The following is a 13,168-nucleotide window of genomic DNA, read 5'->3' as shown; positions in this document are numbered from 1 at the left end:
ATCCCACTTTTTAAAAAGGGAGGGAGAGAGAAAACGGGGAATTATAGACCAGTTAGCCTAACATCGGTAGTGGGGAAAATGCTAGAGTCAGTTATTAAAGATGTGATAGCATCACATTTGGAAAGTGATGAAATAATCGGACAAAGTCAGCATGGATTTACCAAAGGCAAATCATGTCTGACGAATCTTATAGAATTTTTCGAGGATGTAACTAGTAGAGTGGATAAGGGAGAACCAGTCTATGTGTTATATCTGGACTTTCAGAAGGCCTTCGACAAGGTCCCACATAGGAGATTGGTGTACAAACTTAAAGCACACGGTATTGAGGGTTCAGTTTTGAGGTGGATAGAAAATTGGTTGGCGGACAGGAAGCAAAGAGTAGGAATAAACGGGTCCTTTTCGGAATGGCAGGCAGTGACTAGTGGGGTACCGCAAGGCTCAGTGCTGGGACCCCAGATATTTACAGTGTATATTAATGATTTGGACGAGGGAATTGAATGCAACATCTCTAAGTTTGCGGAAGACACGAAGCTGGGTGGCAGTGTTAGCTGTGAGGAGGATGCTAGGAGGCTGCAGAGTGACTTGGATAGATTAGGCGAGTGGGCAAATGCATGGCAGATGCAATATAATGTGGATAAATGTGAGGTTATCCACTTTGGCGGCAAGAACAGGAAAGCAGAGTATTACCTGAATGGTGACCGATTGTGAGAAGGGGAGATGCAACGTGACCTGGGTGTCATGGTGCACCAGTCATTGAAAGCAAGCATGCACGTGCAGCAGGCAGTGAAGAAAGCGAATTGTATGTTGGCATTCATAGCAAGAGGATTTGAGTTTAGGAGCAGGGAGGTTCTGCTGCAGTTGTACAGGGCCTTGGTGAGACCGCACCTGGAGTATTGTGTGCAGTTTTGGTCTCCTAACCTGAGGAAAGACGTTCTTGCCTTAGAGGGAGTACAGAGAAGGTTCACCAGATTAATCCCTGGGATGGCGGGACTTGCATATGAGGAAAGACTGGATAGACTGGGCTTGTACTCGCTGGAATTTAGAAGACTGAGGGGGGATCTTATAGAAACATATAAAATTCTTAAGGGGTTGGAGAGGCTAGATGCGGGAAGATTGTTCCCGATGTTGGGGGAGTCCAGAACCAGGGGTCACAGCTTAAGGATAAGGGGGAAGTCTTTTAGGACCGAGATGAGAAAACATTTCTTCACACAGAGAGTGGTGTGTCTGTGGAATTTTCTGCCACAGAAGGTAGTTGAGGCCAGTTCATTGGCTATATTTAAGAGGGAGTTAGATGTGGCCCTTTTTGCTAAAGGGATCAGGGGGTATGGAGAGAAGGCAGGTACGGGATACTGAGCTGGATGATCAGCCATGATCATATTGAATGGCGGTGCAGGCTCGAAGGGCCGAATGGCCTACTCCTGCACCTATTTTCTATGTTTCTATGTTTCTATCATATGTCAGTCCCGCCATCCCGGAAATAACCTGGTGAACCTACGCTGCACTCCCTCAATAGCAAGAATGTCCTTCCTCAAATTAGGAATCCTTCCTCATGCCAATACCCAGCCTATGACGTCTGCCCTCCAGTTGGTTACTCTACATATTGGCTTAGAAAACCATCCCGTATATATTCTATGAAATCCTCCTCCTCTGTGTTGTTACCAATTTCGTTGGCCCAAAATATATGTAGATTAAAGTCACCCATGACAACTGATGAACTGCTTGTTCCTCGGCTGCTCATTGGTATGTTATCCTCAATTGTTAGAATTATACTTGTGTTTTGGAAATCCTATGTAAACTATGACCACTGTTAAAATTACTCCTCAGAATTAAACGTGCTTCATTTAAAACTATAACTGTGTTTATTCTGCGTCGTTAGCTGGAAGTGACCGCGCCTTGTTTGGGAGGGACGACCCACGGCTGTGAATAGTGATTATTGACACCTAACCCCTTCAGCAGTGGGCACAGCAGTGAAATAAGTCAGTCTTTGAGATAAAGGTTGATGCAGTGTAACCCCCTTATAGCGAGAACACATGTAGGTGCTTATAACAGATAAGACTGAAAGACGACTTTAGTTTATGGTCTCAGACTGGTAATCTCAATATCATCACCACACGCACATACACATACACGCACACGCACACACACACTACACACACACTACACACTCACACACGCACAGAGACACGCACTCACACACGACACACACTACACACACACACTACACACTCACACACACACACGTACACACACACTCACTCATACACACACGCACACAGTCCCACACACACACACACACACAGTTACACACACACAGACACGCACAGCCACACAGACACAGACAAGCACTCACATACTACAACACACACACACACACTCACTCACACACCCACACTCACTCACATACACACACACAGTCCCACACACACGCACTCACACACTACACACTCTCACACACACACACACACAGGCACACAGTCACACACACACACACACTCTCACGCGCACTCACACACACAGTCACACACACACAGACACTCTCACGCGCACTCACACACACACAGTCACACACACACACTCACACTCTACACTCACACACACACGGTCACACACAGACACACACACCACACTCACGTAAACCAAGATCTTACCTTGGTGGCCACGTATCCTCTTCCACTCTGAAAACAGAAACAACAAACAAGACTGGAGAAAACTCGCTGGAATCTAATCTACTATTAATTTCATTGCAAAGAGCTTTAAATGTGTAGAGATGCTTCCCGTGGACCCCTTGCGGTTTCACTACAAGCTGACCATGGTGATCATTTTGCTTCACATTGTTACCTACAGTCACTCTCCACCATATCTATCTCTGCGGTTTAGTAGGATATCGTGCCCACATTTCCTCACCAGTCCATCCCACAGTTCAAGCTCAGATATGTGGACACTGAGACCCGCTGATGGCAAATGCTGTTTTTGCCAGAGTTCAGCTGACCGGATTTTAAGGGATTCCCCAGGTTACACCAGCTGATGGAAACAAATTGACAGGTTTGGTCCAGAAATTCTGAGCCCCCCTCGGTCATGGCTGACCATGGGTGAGAGATGTGTGGTCGGATGCAAGCCTGGGCGATGTCACATGAAGGACAGGCTTTTGCCCATGCAGCACGTCCCCCCTCTCCACGTTGCTGATCGATCCAAAGGAACAGCAGGGCCATTACAGTTTGGCACCAGTGCCGTAGCAGGAGCTGCTAGCATGACGTTGTAGACAACGACAAACTGCCTTCGGGACTCTGGATTTTCTTGAGGTTTACTCCTGGAGCCTTTTCCGTGACTGAATACAACCACAAGGCAGTGGAGGTTTTAGACCAGGGTCTTCCCTCTGCTACATGGACTGCTTTCCCAGGCTGACCAGCCTCATCCGCCCGAGACGCGAGGGGGCAGGAGGGGGAGGGGGAGGGGGAAGGGGAGGGGGAGGGGGATGGGGAGGAGGGGTAGCGGGATGAGATAGAGAAGGGGGGAGAGAGAGAGAGAGAAATAGACAAAAACATGGCAAACATGTACAGCACACCGATGCACACGCGCGCAGACATGTGCAACCTCATGCACTTGTGTGCATACAGTTCTATCGTCATCCCAGGATCAGGATGGAGAATAATCCGGTCACCTAACTTGTTTAGCTGAAAAACCTGTGAGATGCCCAGACTACAATGCAGCAGTGTGTGTGTGTGTGAGTGCGTTTGTGTGTGTGTGTGAGTGTGTGCGTGTGTATGTGTTTGTGTGTGTGTTTGTGTGAGTGTATTTGTGAGTGTGTGTGAGCGTGTGTGTGTGCGAGTATGATTGTGTGTGCGAGTATGATTGTGTGTGTGAATGTGTGTGTGTGAATGTGTGTGTGTGAATGTGTGTGTGAATGCGTGTGCGTGTGAATACGTGTGTGTGAGTGTGTGTGCGCGTGTGTGTGTGCGTGTGTTTGGTGGGGAGGGGTGAGGAACATACCTGACTGAACAAGGGTTGTCCATTGTCCTAAAAAGAAACAGGAAAGGTAAGGCATGAATAAAGTCCTTCAGAACACGCATCAGTGAACAAAGGCCCAGGTTTGCTTTAAGGACACATTCATAGCAAGGGGATTCGAGTATAGGAGCAGGGAGGTTCTGCTGCAGTTGTACAGGGCCTTGGTGAGACCACACCTGGAGTATTGTGTACAGTTTTGGTCTCCTAATCTGAGGAAAGACATTCTTGCCATAGAGGGAGTACAGAGAAGGTTCACCAGATTGATTCCTGGGATGGCAGGACTTTCATATGAAGAAAGACTGGATAGACTAGGCTTATACTCGCTGGAATTTAGAAGACTGAGGGGGGATCTTATAGAAACATATAAAATTCTTAAGGGGTTGGAGAGGCTAGATGCAGGAAGATTGTTCCCGATGTTGGGGGAGTCCAGAACCAGGGGTCACAGTTTAAGGATAAGGGGGAAGTCTTTTAGGACCGAGATGAGAAAACATTTCTTCACACAGAGCGTGGTGAGTCTGTGGAATTCTCTGCCACATAAGGTAGTTGAGGCCAGTTCATTGGCTATATTTAAGAGGGAGTTAGATGCGGCCCTTGTGGCTAAAGGGATCAGGGGGTATGGAGAGAAGGCAGGTACAGGATACTGAGTTGGATGATCAGCCATGATCATATTGAATGGCGGTGCGTACAGGCTCGAAGGGCCGAATGGCCTACTCCTGCGCCTATTTTCTATGTTTCTAATGTTATGGATTCGAGCAACAGATTAAAGGCGCTAGCCTGGGTTTAACCTCCCACTGCGTGAATCCCTGCCTGTGTTGCCCTGCTGTGTCACGGTGTAGGTACACGCCACGCCATGACCTTACTCCACCAGGTGGGTGTCTCTGGTCCCCAATACACCTACTAACACAGCTATGGCCGAGTAGGGAAGTCACTGGGGAGGAGGATGTAAGTATGCTTGTCCCACGGCTGTACTCTGGTATTATTCCCATTGCTCTACCTGTTGGACGTATATGGCTTGATCTCATTCATGTATAATATGATGATTTAATGGGATAAAACACAGCCAAAATATTCTCACCGTGTCGGAGTACAAGGAGCAATAATAAACCAACGATAGACACAGAAAGCTGGAGTAACTCAGCGGGACAGACAGCATCTCTGGAAAGAAGAAAGTTTTGTGTCGAGACCCTTCTTCCTAATAATAAACCAACGATAGACACAGAAAGCTGGAGTAACTGGAGACCCTTCTTCCTAATAATAAACCAACGGCAGGATTAGGTTTAGGGATTTCGGTGTATTATTGTCACGTGTGATGAGGTACAGTGAACAGCTTTGTTTCGCATGCCATCCAATCAGATCAGATAATACGATGCATAAATACTTTCAAGTCCAACTCAAGTCCAATAGGTAGAGCAAAGGGGGAGATACAGAGTGGAGAATGTAGTTCCCAGCATTGTTCAAGTCCAATAGGTAGAGCAAAGGGGGAGATACAGAGTGCAGAATGTAGTTCCCAGCATTGTAGCGCATCAGTTCCACAGACAATGTCCAATGTCCGCAATGGGGTCGAGGTGAATCGGACTGTGCCCCAGCTTATGGAAGGGCCGTTCAGAAGGCTGATAACAGGGCGCAAGAAGCTGTACCCGAGTCTGGTGGTGCGCGCTTTCTAGCTTCTGTACCTTCTGTCAGACGGGTGCAGGAAAAAGAATGAACGACTGGGAGTGGGACAGGGACAAGTCTTTGATTATGTTGGCTGCTTTTCTGAGGCAGCGTGATGTGCAGATGGAGCCAATTGTGGGGAGTTTAATCTGTGTGATGGACTGGGCTACATCTACAATGTTGGGGAGTGTGGTGTGTGTGATGGACTGGGCTACATCTACAATGGTGGGGAGTGGGGTGTGTGTGAATTACTGGGCTACATCTACAATGGTGGGGAGTGTGATGGACTGGGCTACATCTACAATGGTGGGGAGTGTGGTGTGTGTGAATTACTGGGCTACATCTACATCTCTCAGCAATTTCTTGTGATCTCGGCTGGACATGCTGAATTTCCTCAGTCTCCTAAGCAAGTAGACATTGAGTGGCATCTTGGTTGTTGCTTCACTCTGCCTGGTCCACAACAGATCAGTGGGAATATTAACACCGAGATACATGAGGCTCACAACCACTTGCACTTCGGCACCAGTGATGCTGATTGGGGCTTGTACTCCATCGGCATTACTGAAATTAACGCACAAACCCGCACGTCTTCAGGATGTGGGAGCACCCGGAGGACACCGGTCACAGGGAGAACATGCAAACTCCACACAGACAGCACCCGAGGTCAGGATCGAACCCATGTCTCTGGCGCTGTGAGATATCAATTCAACCAGCAGCGCACTGTGTCGCCATTCCTTCTCTTTTGTGAATATTTCTATACTAAATTCTTACCAAGTTCTACGATGGATTTGCGCCGTTCCAGCTCTGGAAGGAGAAACCAGTGTTACATTGGAACAGAGAGCATCAGAGACAATGAACATCAGAGTCAGGGGGCAATCCAAACAAGGATGGAAATAAGTGCAGCACAATGAGGGAAGTTCCACGTGCACACACAGATGTCACATCTGCCCGTTTACCCCATTACCCCACCTCCTGGGCCACTGATACTCTCTCCAGGCCCAGGGGCAACAATTACCACTGGAAGGTCAGAGCCCGCGGAGAGTGCTCTGGTTTCCCACTGAACTTACACTGGGAATCAGGGAGTTCCTGACCCGCATCTCACGCTGTTGTTTAACGCACCTTTAATGCGTCTGTTTTGTTTCACGTTCCAATAAAACACAGCACCGTTGGCGGCAATGAGAAGACAAATGGTGAGGACTAGCGGCAGGACCCAGTCAGGAACGCCAGCAGGGAAGATCTCATCTGCAGAGTGAAGACAGTGAATCAGACAGTGACAGTGTCTCACACACACGCACGCACGCACCCACACACACACACACAGACACACACACACGCAGATGCACACACACACACACACACACACACACACACACTCACGCACACAAACACAGATGCACACACACACACACACACACAGATACACACATACACACACACACACATACACTCATACACACATACACACACACACACATACACTCATACACACACACACATACACTCATACACACATACACACACACAAACATACATTCATACACACACACACACACATACACTCATACACACACACACACACAAACATACACATACACTCATACACACACACACACACACACATACACTCATACACACACACACACTCACAAACATACACACATACACTCATACACACACACTCATACACACATACACACACACACACACAAACATACACTCATACACACACACACACACATACACTCATACACACACACACAAACATACACTCATACACACACACATACACTCATACACACATACACACACACACACATATACATACAAATACACATACACACACATATATCTTAACATATACACATATACACACACATATATACATATATATACCAGTTTATGTATCAGCATATATAGTGTATATATCTGTAACAATATATATCCTCACGTGGGCTACAAATGTAAGTTTTAATGTAATTCCCAAGGATGAATTTTGGGACGGGTGGGTGGAGCCAGCCACTTGGTCTAGATGATGCCCCAACATGGTCCATGCCGGACAACGCCACAGATTGTTGGTCCTCCCTTCCATGGGGTGGCAGCAGCGGTTTGCAATGTGGTGCATCCGACACGCACACGTGGAACCTCGCTCTCCCAGCGGGCAGAGCAGCGACTGGATGGAGGTTTACAGTGACGGGCAATTAGATACTCATGGGTTACCCTTGTAGACTTGGACAGAGAGACTTCAATTCGGGCTAGTCATGAAAAGACAACGTTGGAGGTGACGTTTCTGTTTATACCGCGTCCCCACAACTATTCAGATCAAAGCTTCATCTACATTCACAGTCTTATGATTCACTCAGACACTGGTGTCAGGGTGATTCAAGTGAACCCAACCCAATGGAACAGATCCCTCTTCCCCCCGCACTGGGACCACTGCCTGACGACTTGGAGCCCATTTCTCCCACAATGATTGTGGACCCCTATGGTAACTGCATGACCCCATTCGCCCGGTGCCAATTTCCACAGGTCTCGGGTAGTCATCCAGAAACCGTCCCCTTCACGGTTCTGCTTTGTAATCGGACCATGACGGCTCCATCAGCAGAACCTTCATCCCAGTCCTAGCGTCGTCAATGGTTCCCATGTGGTCAATGTGACAGGACCGTACATGCCAATGCTCTGGCAGTCCTCATGGTTTGTCCATTTAAGACTTTTCAGGAGAGCGTCAGGGATTTAAAAGAGTTTGTGTCGATGTCCAACCTGTTTGGACAAGTTGTGGATTCAGTTGGCCTTTCATGCAGATGAATGAATGAATACGTTTATTGGCCAAGTATGTGCACATACAAGGAATGTGCCTTGGTGCTCCGCTCACAAATGACAACACAAACAATAGACAATAGGTGCAGGAGGAGGCCATTCGGCCCTTCGAGCCAGCACCGCCATTCAATGTGATCACAACAGAGCACATATCCAGAAGCAGCCCACATCATAGCCGGGGACTTCAATCATGCAGACCTAAAGTCAGTTCTCACTAAACTTGAACAACACATAAGATGTGCTACCAGGGGGAAAAACACACTAGACAAGGTTTATTCAAATATTAAGAAGGGTTTCAGGTCAGCACCACTACCACACCTGGGGCAGTCAGATCACCTGTCCATATTCTTAACTCCAGCATACACCCCACTCAGGAGGAAAGCTCCAGTCACCATAAAGACTGTTAAGACATGGCCTGAAGGAGCTTCCTCGCAGCTGCAGGATTGCTTCGAAAGGACCAACTGGGATATTTTTGGGGATCAGGACTTGGAGGAGTATACATCAACTGTACTCTGCTACATCCAAAACTGTGTTGACAATGTCACCGTCGACAAACGTATCCGGTTGTATCCCAATCAGAAGCCCTGGATGACAAAGGATGTCAGGTCTCTCCTCAAGGACCGTAACACCGCCTTCAGGTCTAGTGATAGAGCTCTATACAGTGCTGCTAGAACCAACCTGAAGAGAGGCATCAAGGATGCCAAAGCGTCCTACAAGAGGAAGATTGAGGACCACTTTACCAACAATGACCCACGGTGGGTATGGCAAGGCATCCAGCACATCACCAACTACAAGACCAGCAACCGCACGACTGCCGACGGCGACGCCTCGCTGGCAGAGGAACTTAACTGTTTCTTTGCTCGTTTCGAGGTGAAAGCTGCAGTGGCAGACATAACACCCTCTCCAGCACCTGACAGCAACACCTTCACTGTGCAGGAGTATGATGTTAAGCGCGTGCTCAGAGCAGTGAATCCCAGGAAAGCTGCAGGCCCCGATGGTGTGACAGGCAGAGTGCTGAGGGAATGTGCAGACCAATTATCTGAGGTCTTCACAAAAATCTTCAACCTGTCCCTTTTAAAATCCACCATCCCTCCCTGCCTGAAGTCCGCCACAATCATCCCACTGCCGAAAAAGTCTGTCATCAGCGGCCTTAACGACTACCGTCCGGTAGCACTCACACCGGTCATCACAAAGTGCTTCGAGAGACTGGTCCTGCTGCACATCAAAGCCAGCCTCCCACCCACCTTCGACCCATACCGGTTTGCCTACAGAGCAAATAGGTCTACAGGGGATGCCATCGACACTGCTCTTCACACTGCACTGACCCACCTTGAACACCAGGGGAGCTATGTGAGGATGCTCTTCCTCGACTTCAGCTCTGCCTTTAACACGGTCATCCTGAGCAGACTGGTCACCAAACTTTCTGACCTTGGATTTTACCAAACCATCTGCCAATGGATCAAGGACTTCCTGACCAACCGCCCCCAGACCGTCAAAATAAGCCCTCGCCTCTCCTCCACCATTACACTGAGCACCGGCTCACCACAGGGCTGTGTGTTGAGCACCATCCTTTACTCCCTCTACACTCACGATTGCGCCCCCAACCATCCCACCAAAACCATCATCAAGTTCGCGGATGACACGACTGTGGTTGGACTCAATAGACAATAGGTGCAGGAGTAGGCCATTCAGCCCTTCGAGCCAGCACCGCCATTCAATGCGATCATGGCTGATCACTCTCAATCAGTACCCCATTCCTGCCTTCTCCCCATACCCCCATATCCTTAAGAGCTCTATCCAGCTCTCTCTTGAAAGCATCCAACGAACTGGCCTCCACTGCCTTCTGAGGCAGAGAATTCCACCCCTTCACCACTCTCTGATTGAAAAAGTTCTTCCTCATCTCCGTTCGAAATGGCCTACCCCCTATTCTTAAACTGTGGCCCCTTGTTCTGGACTCCCCCAACATTGGGAACATGTTTCCTGCCTCCAATGTGTCCAATCCCCTAATTATCTTATATGTTTCAATAAGATCCCCCCTCATCCTTCTAAATTCCAGTGTATACAAGCCCAATCGCTCCAGCCTTTCAACATACGACAGTCCCGCCATTCCGGGAATTAACCTAGTGAACCTACGCTGCACGCCCTCCATAGCAAGAATATCCTTCTTCAAATTTTGAGACCAAAACTGCACACAGTACTCCAGGTGCGGTCTCACCAGGGCCCGGTACAACTGTAGAAGGACCTCTTTGCTCCTATACTCAACTCCTCTTGTTACGAAGGCCATTGGCTTTCTTCACTGCCTGCTGTACCTGCATGCTTCCTTTCATTGACTGATGCACTAGGACACCCAGATCTCGTTGAACTCCCCCTCCTCCTAACTTGACACCATTCAGATAATAATCTGCCTTTCTATTCTTACTTCCAAAGTGAATAACCTCACACTTATCTACATTAAACACAACCTGTCCAAGTCACCCTGCAGCCTTATTGCATCTTCCTCACAATTCACACTACCCCCCAGCTTAGTATCATCTGCAAATTTGCTAATGGTACTTTTAATCCCTTCGTCTAAGTCATTAATGTATATCGTAAATAGCTGGGGTCCCAGCACCGAACCTTGCGGTACCCCACTGGTCACTGCCTCCCATTCCGAAAGGGACCCATTTATCCCCACTCTTTGCTTTCTGTCTGTCAACCAATTTTCTATCCATGTCAGTACCCTACCCCCAATACCATGTGCCCTAATTTTGCCCACTAATCTCCTATGTGGGACCTTGTCGAAGGCTTTCTGAAAGTCGAGGTACACCACATCCACTGACTCTCCCCTGTCAGTTTTCCTAGTTACATCCTCAAAATATTCCAGTAGATTTGTCAAGCATGATTTCCCCTTCGTAAATCCATGCTGACTCGGAATGATCCTGTTACTGCTATCCAAATGCTCAGCAATTTCGTCTTTTATAATTGACTCCAGCATCTTCCCCACCACTGATGTCAGACTAACTGGTCTATAATTACCCGTTTTCTCTCTCCCTCCTTTCTTAAAAAGTGGGATAACATTTGCTATCCTCCAATCCACAGGAACTGATCCTGAATCTATAGAACATTGAAAAATGATCTCCAATGCTTCCACTATTTCTAGAGCCACCTCCTTAAGTACCCTGGGATGCAGACCATCAGGCCCTGGGGATTTATCAGCCTTCAGTCCCATCAGTCTACCCAAAACCATTTCCTGCCTAATGTGGATTTCCTTCAGTTCCTCCATCACCCTAGGTTCTCCGGCCCCTAGAACATTTGGGAGATTGTGTGTATCTTCCTCAGTGAAGACAGATCCAAAGTAACGGTTTAACTCGTCTGCCATTTCTTTGTTCCCCATAATAAATTCCCCTGCTTCTGTCTTCAAGGGACCCACATTTGCCTTGACTATTTTTTTCCTCTTCACGTACCTAAAAAAACTTTTGCTATCCTCCTTTATATTATTGGCTAGTTTACCCTCGTACAGGAGGAGATGAGACAGCCTACAGGGATGAAATCCAAAGGCTGGCAGCATGGTGTTCAGTGAACAATCTTGTCCTGAACTCCTCCAAAACAAAGGAACTTATAATAGACTTCAGGAAAACCGGTGCAGAACACGACCCACTCTACATCAATGGGGTCTGTGTGGAAAGGGTACCCACTTTCAGGTTCCTGGGTACGCACATCGCAGAGGATCTTACCTGGTCTACCAACACCATCACCACAGTGAAGAAGGCACAGCAGAGACTCCACTTCCTGAGGATCCTCAGGAAGACCAACCTGCAGGAGAAGCTCATGATGTCCTTCTATCGCTGCTCCATCGCGAGTGTGCTGGCATATTGTATAACCACATGGTATGCCAGCTGCTCAGAAAAGGACAGGAAGGCCCTTCAGAGGGTCATCACGACGGCCCATTAGATCATCGGCTGCTCACTGCCCTCCCTGGAGCACCTGTTCAGCCTACGCTGCCTCAGTAGAGCAGGCAAAATAATAAAAGCTCCATCCCACCCCGGCCACCGTCTGTTTGTTCATCTGCCCTCTGGTCGACGTTTCAGGTCGATCAAATCCCGAACAAACAGACTTAAGAACAGTTTTTACCCCAGGGCCATATGAGAACTGAACACTACTTTCTGCACTAGGCAACTCTGTTAAAACTTTTGTACTTAATATAATTGTATTTATTTGTTTTTGCATTTATTGCATATATGTTTTTACGCACCGTTAGGATTGGCTATTTTTTAAATTTCGTTGGACTCGTTGCAATGACAATAAATGAATATTATTATTATTATTATTATCATTCTCAATCAGTACCACGTTCCTGCCTTTTCCCCATACCCCCTGACTCTGCTATCCTTAAGAGCTCTATCTTAGCTCTCTCTTGAATGCATTCAGAGAATTGGCCTCCACTGCCTTTTGAAGCAGAGAATTCCTCAGATTTACAACTCTCTGACTGAATTTTTTTTTCCTCATCTCAGTTCGAAATGGCCTACACCTTATTCTTAAACTGTGGCCCCTTGTTCTGGACTCCCCCAACATTGGGAACATGTTTCCTGCCTCTAACATGTCCAAACCCTTAATAATCTTATACATTTCGATAAGATCTCCTCTCATCCTTCTAAATTCCAGTGTATACAAGCCTAGTCGATCCAGTCTTTCAACATACGACAGTCACGCCATTCCGGGA

General features: G+C 47.6%; 1 protein-coding gene across 1 annotated transcript in view; it reads right to left on the bottom strand.

Moving 5' to 3' along the window:
- Window positions 1-13,168, bottom strand: part of LOC144602486 (butyrophilin subfamily 3 member A1-like) — a 43,260-nt gene that overhangs the window by 26,746 nt on the left and 3,346 nt on the right. Inside the window, exons 4-6 of the mRNA XM_078415617.1 lie at window positions 6,775-6,897; window positions 6,427-6,459; window positions 2,649-2,675 (exon numbers count right to left, since the gene is read on the bottom strand). Of these exons, the coding sequence (XP_078271743.1) occupies window positions 2,649-2,675; window positions 6,427-6,459; window positions 6,775-6,897 (183 nt within the window). The remainder of the gene's footprint in view (window positions 1-2,648; window positions 2,676-6,426; window positions 6,460-6,774; window positions 6,898-13,168) is intronic.

This window comes from Rhinoraja longicauda, chromosome 19 (genome assembly GCF_053455715.1).
Source record: "Rhinoraja longicauda isolate Sanriku21f chromosome 19, sRhiLon1.1, whole genome shotgun sequence".
Taxonomy (NCBI): Eukaryota; Metazoa; Chordata; class Chondrichthyes; order Rajiformes; family Arhynchobatidae; genus Rhinoraja; species Rhinoraja longicauda.
The sequence above is the reverse complement of the archived record's forward strand: the minus strand, read 5'-3'. Positions and strand labels throughout refer to the sequence as shown.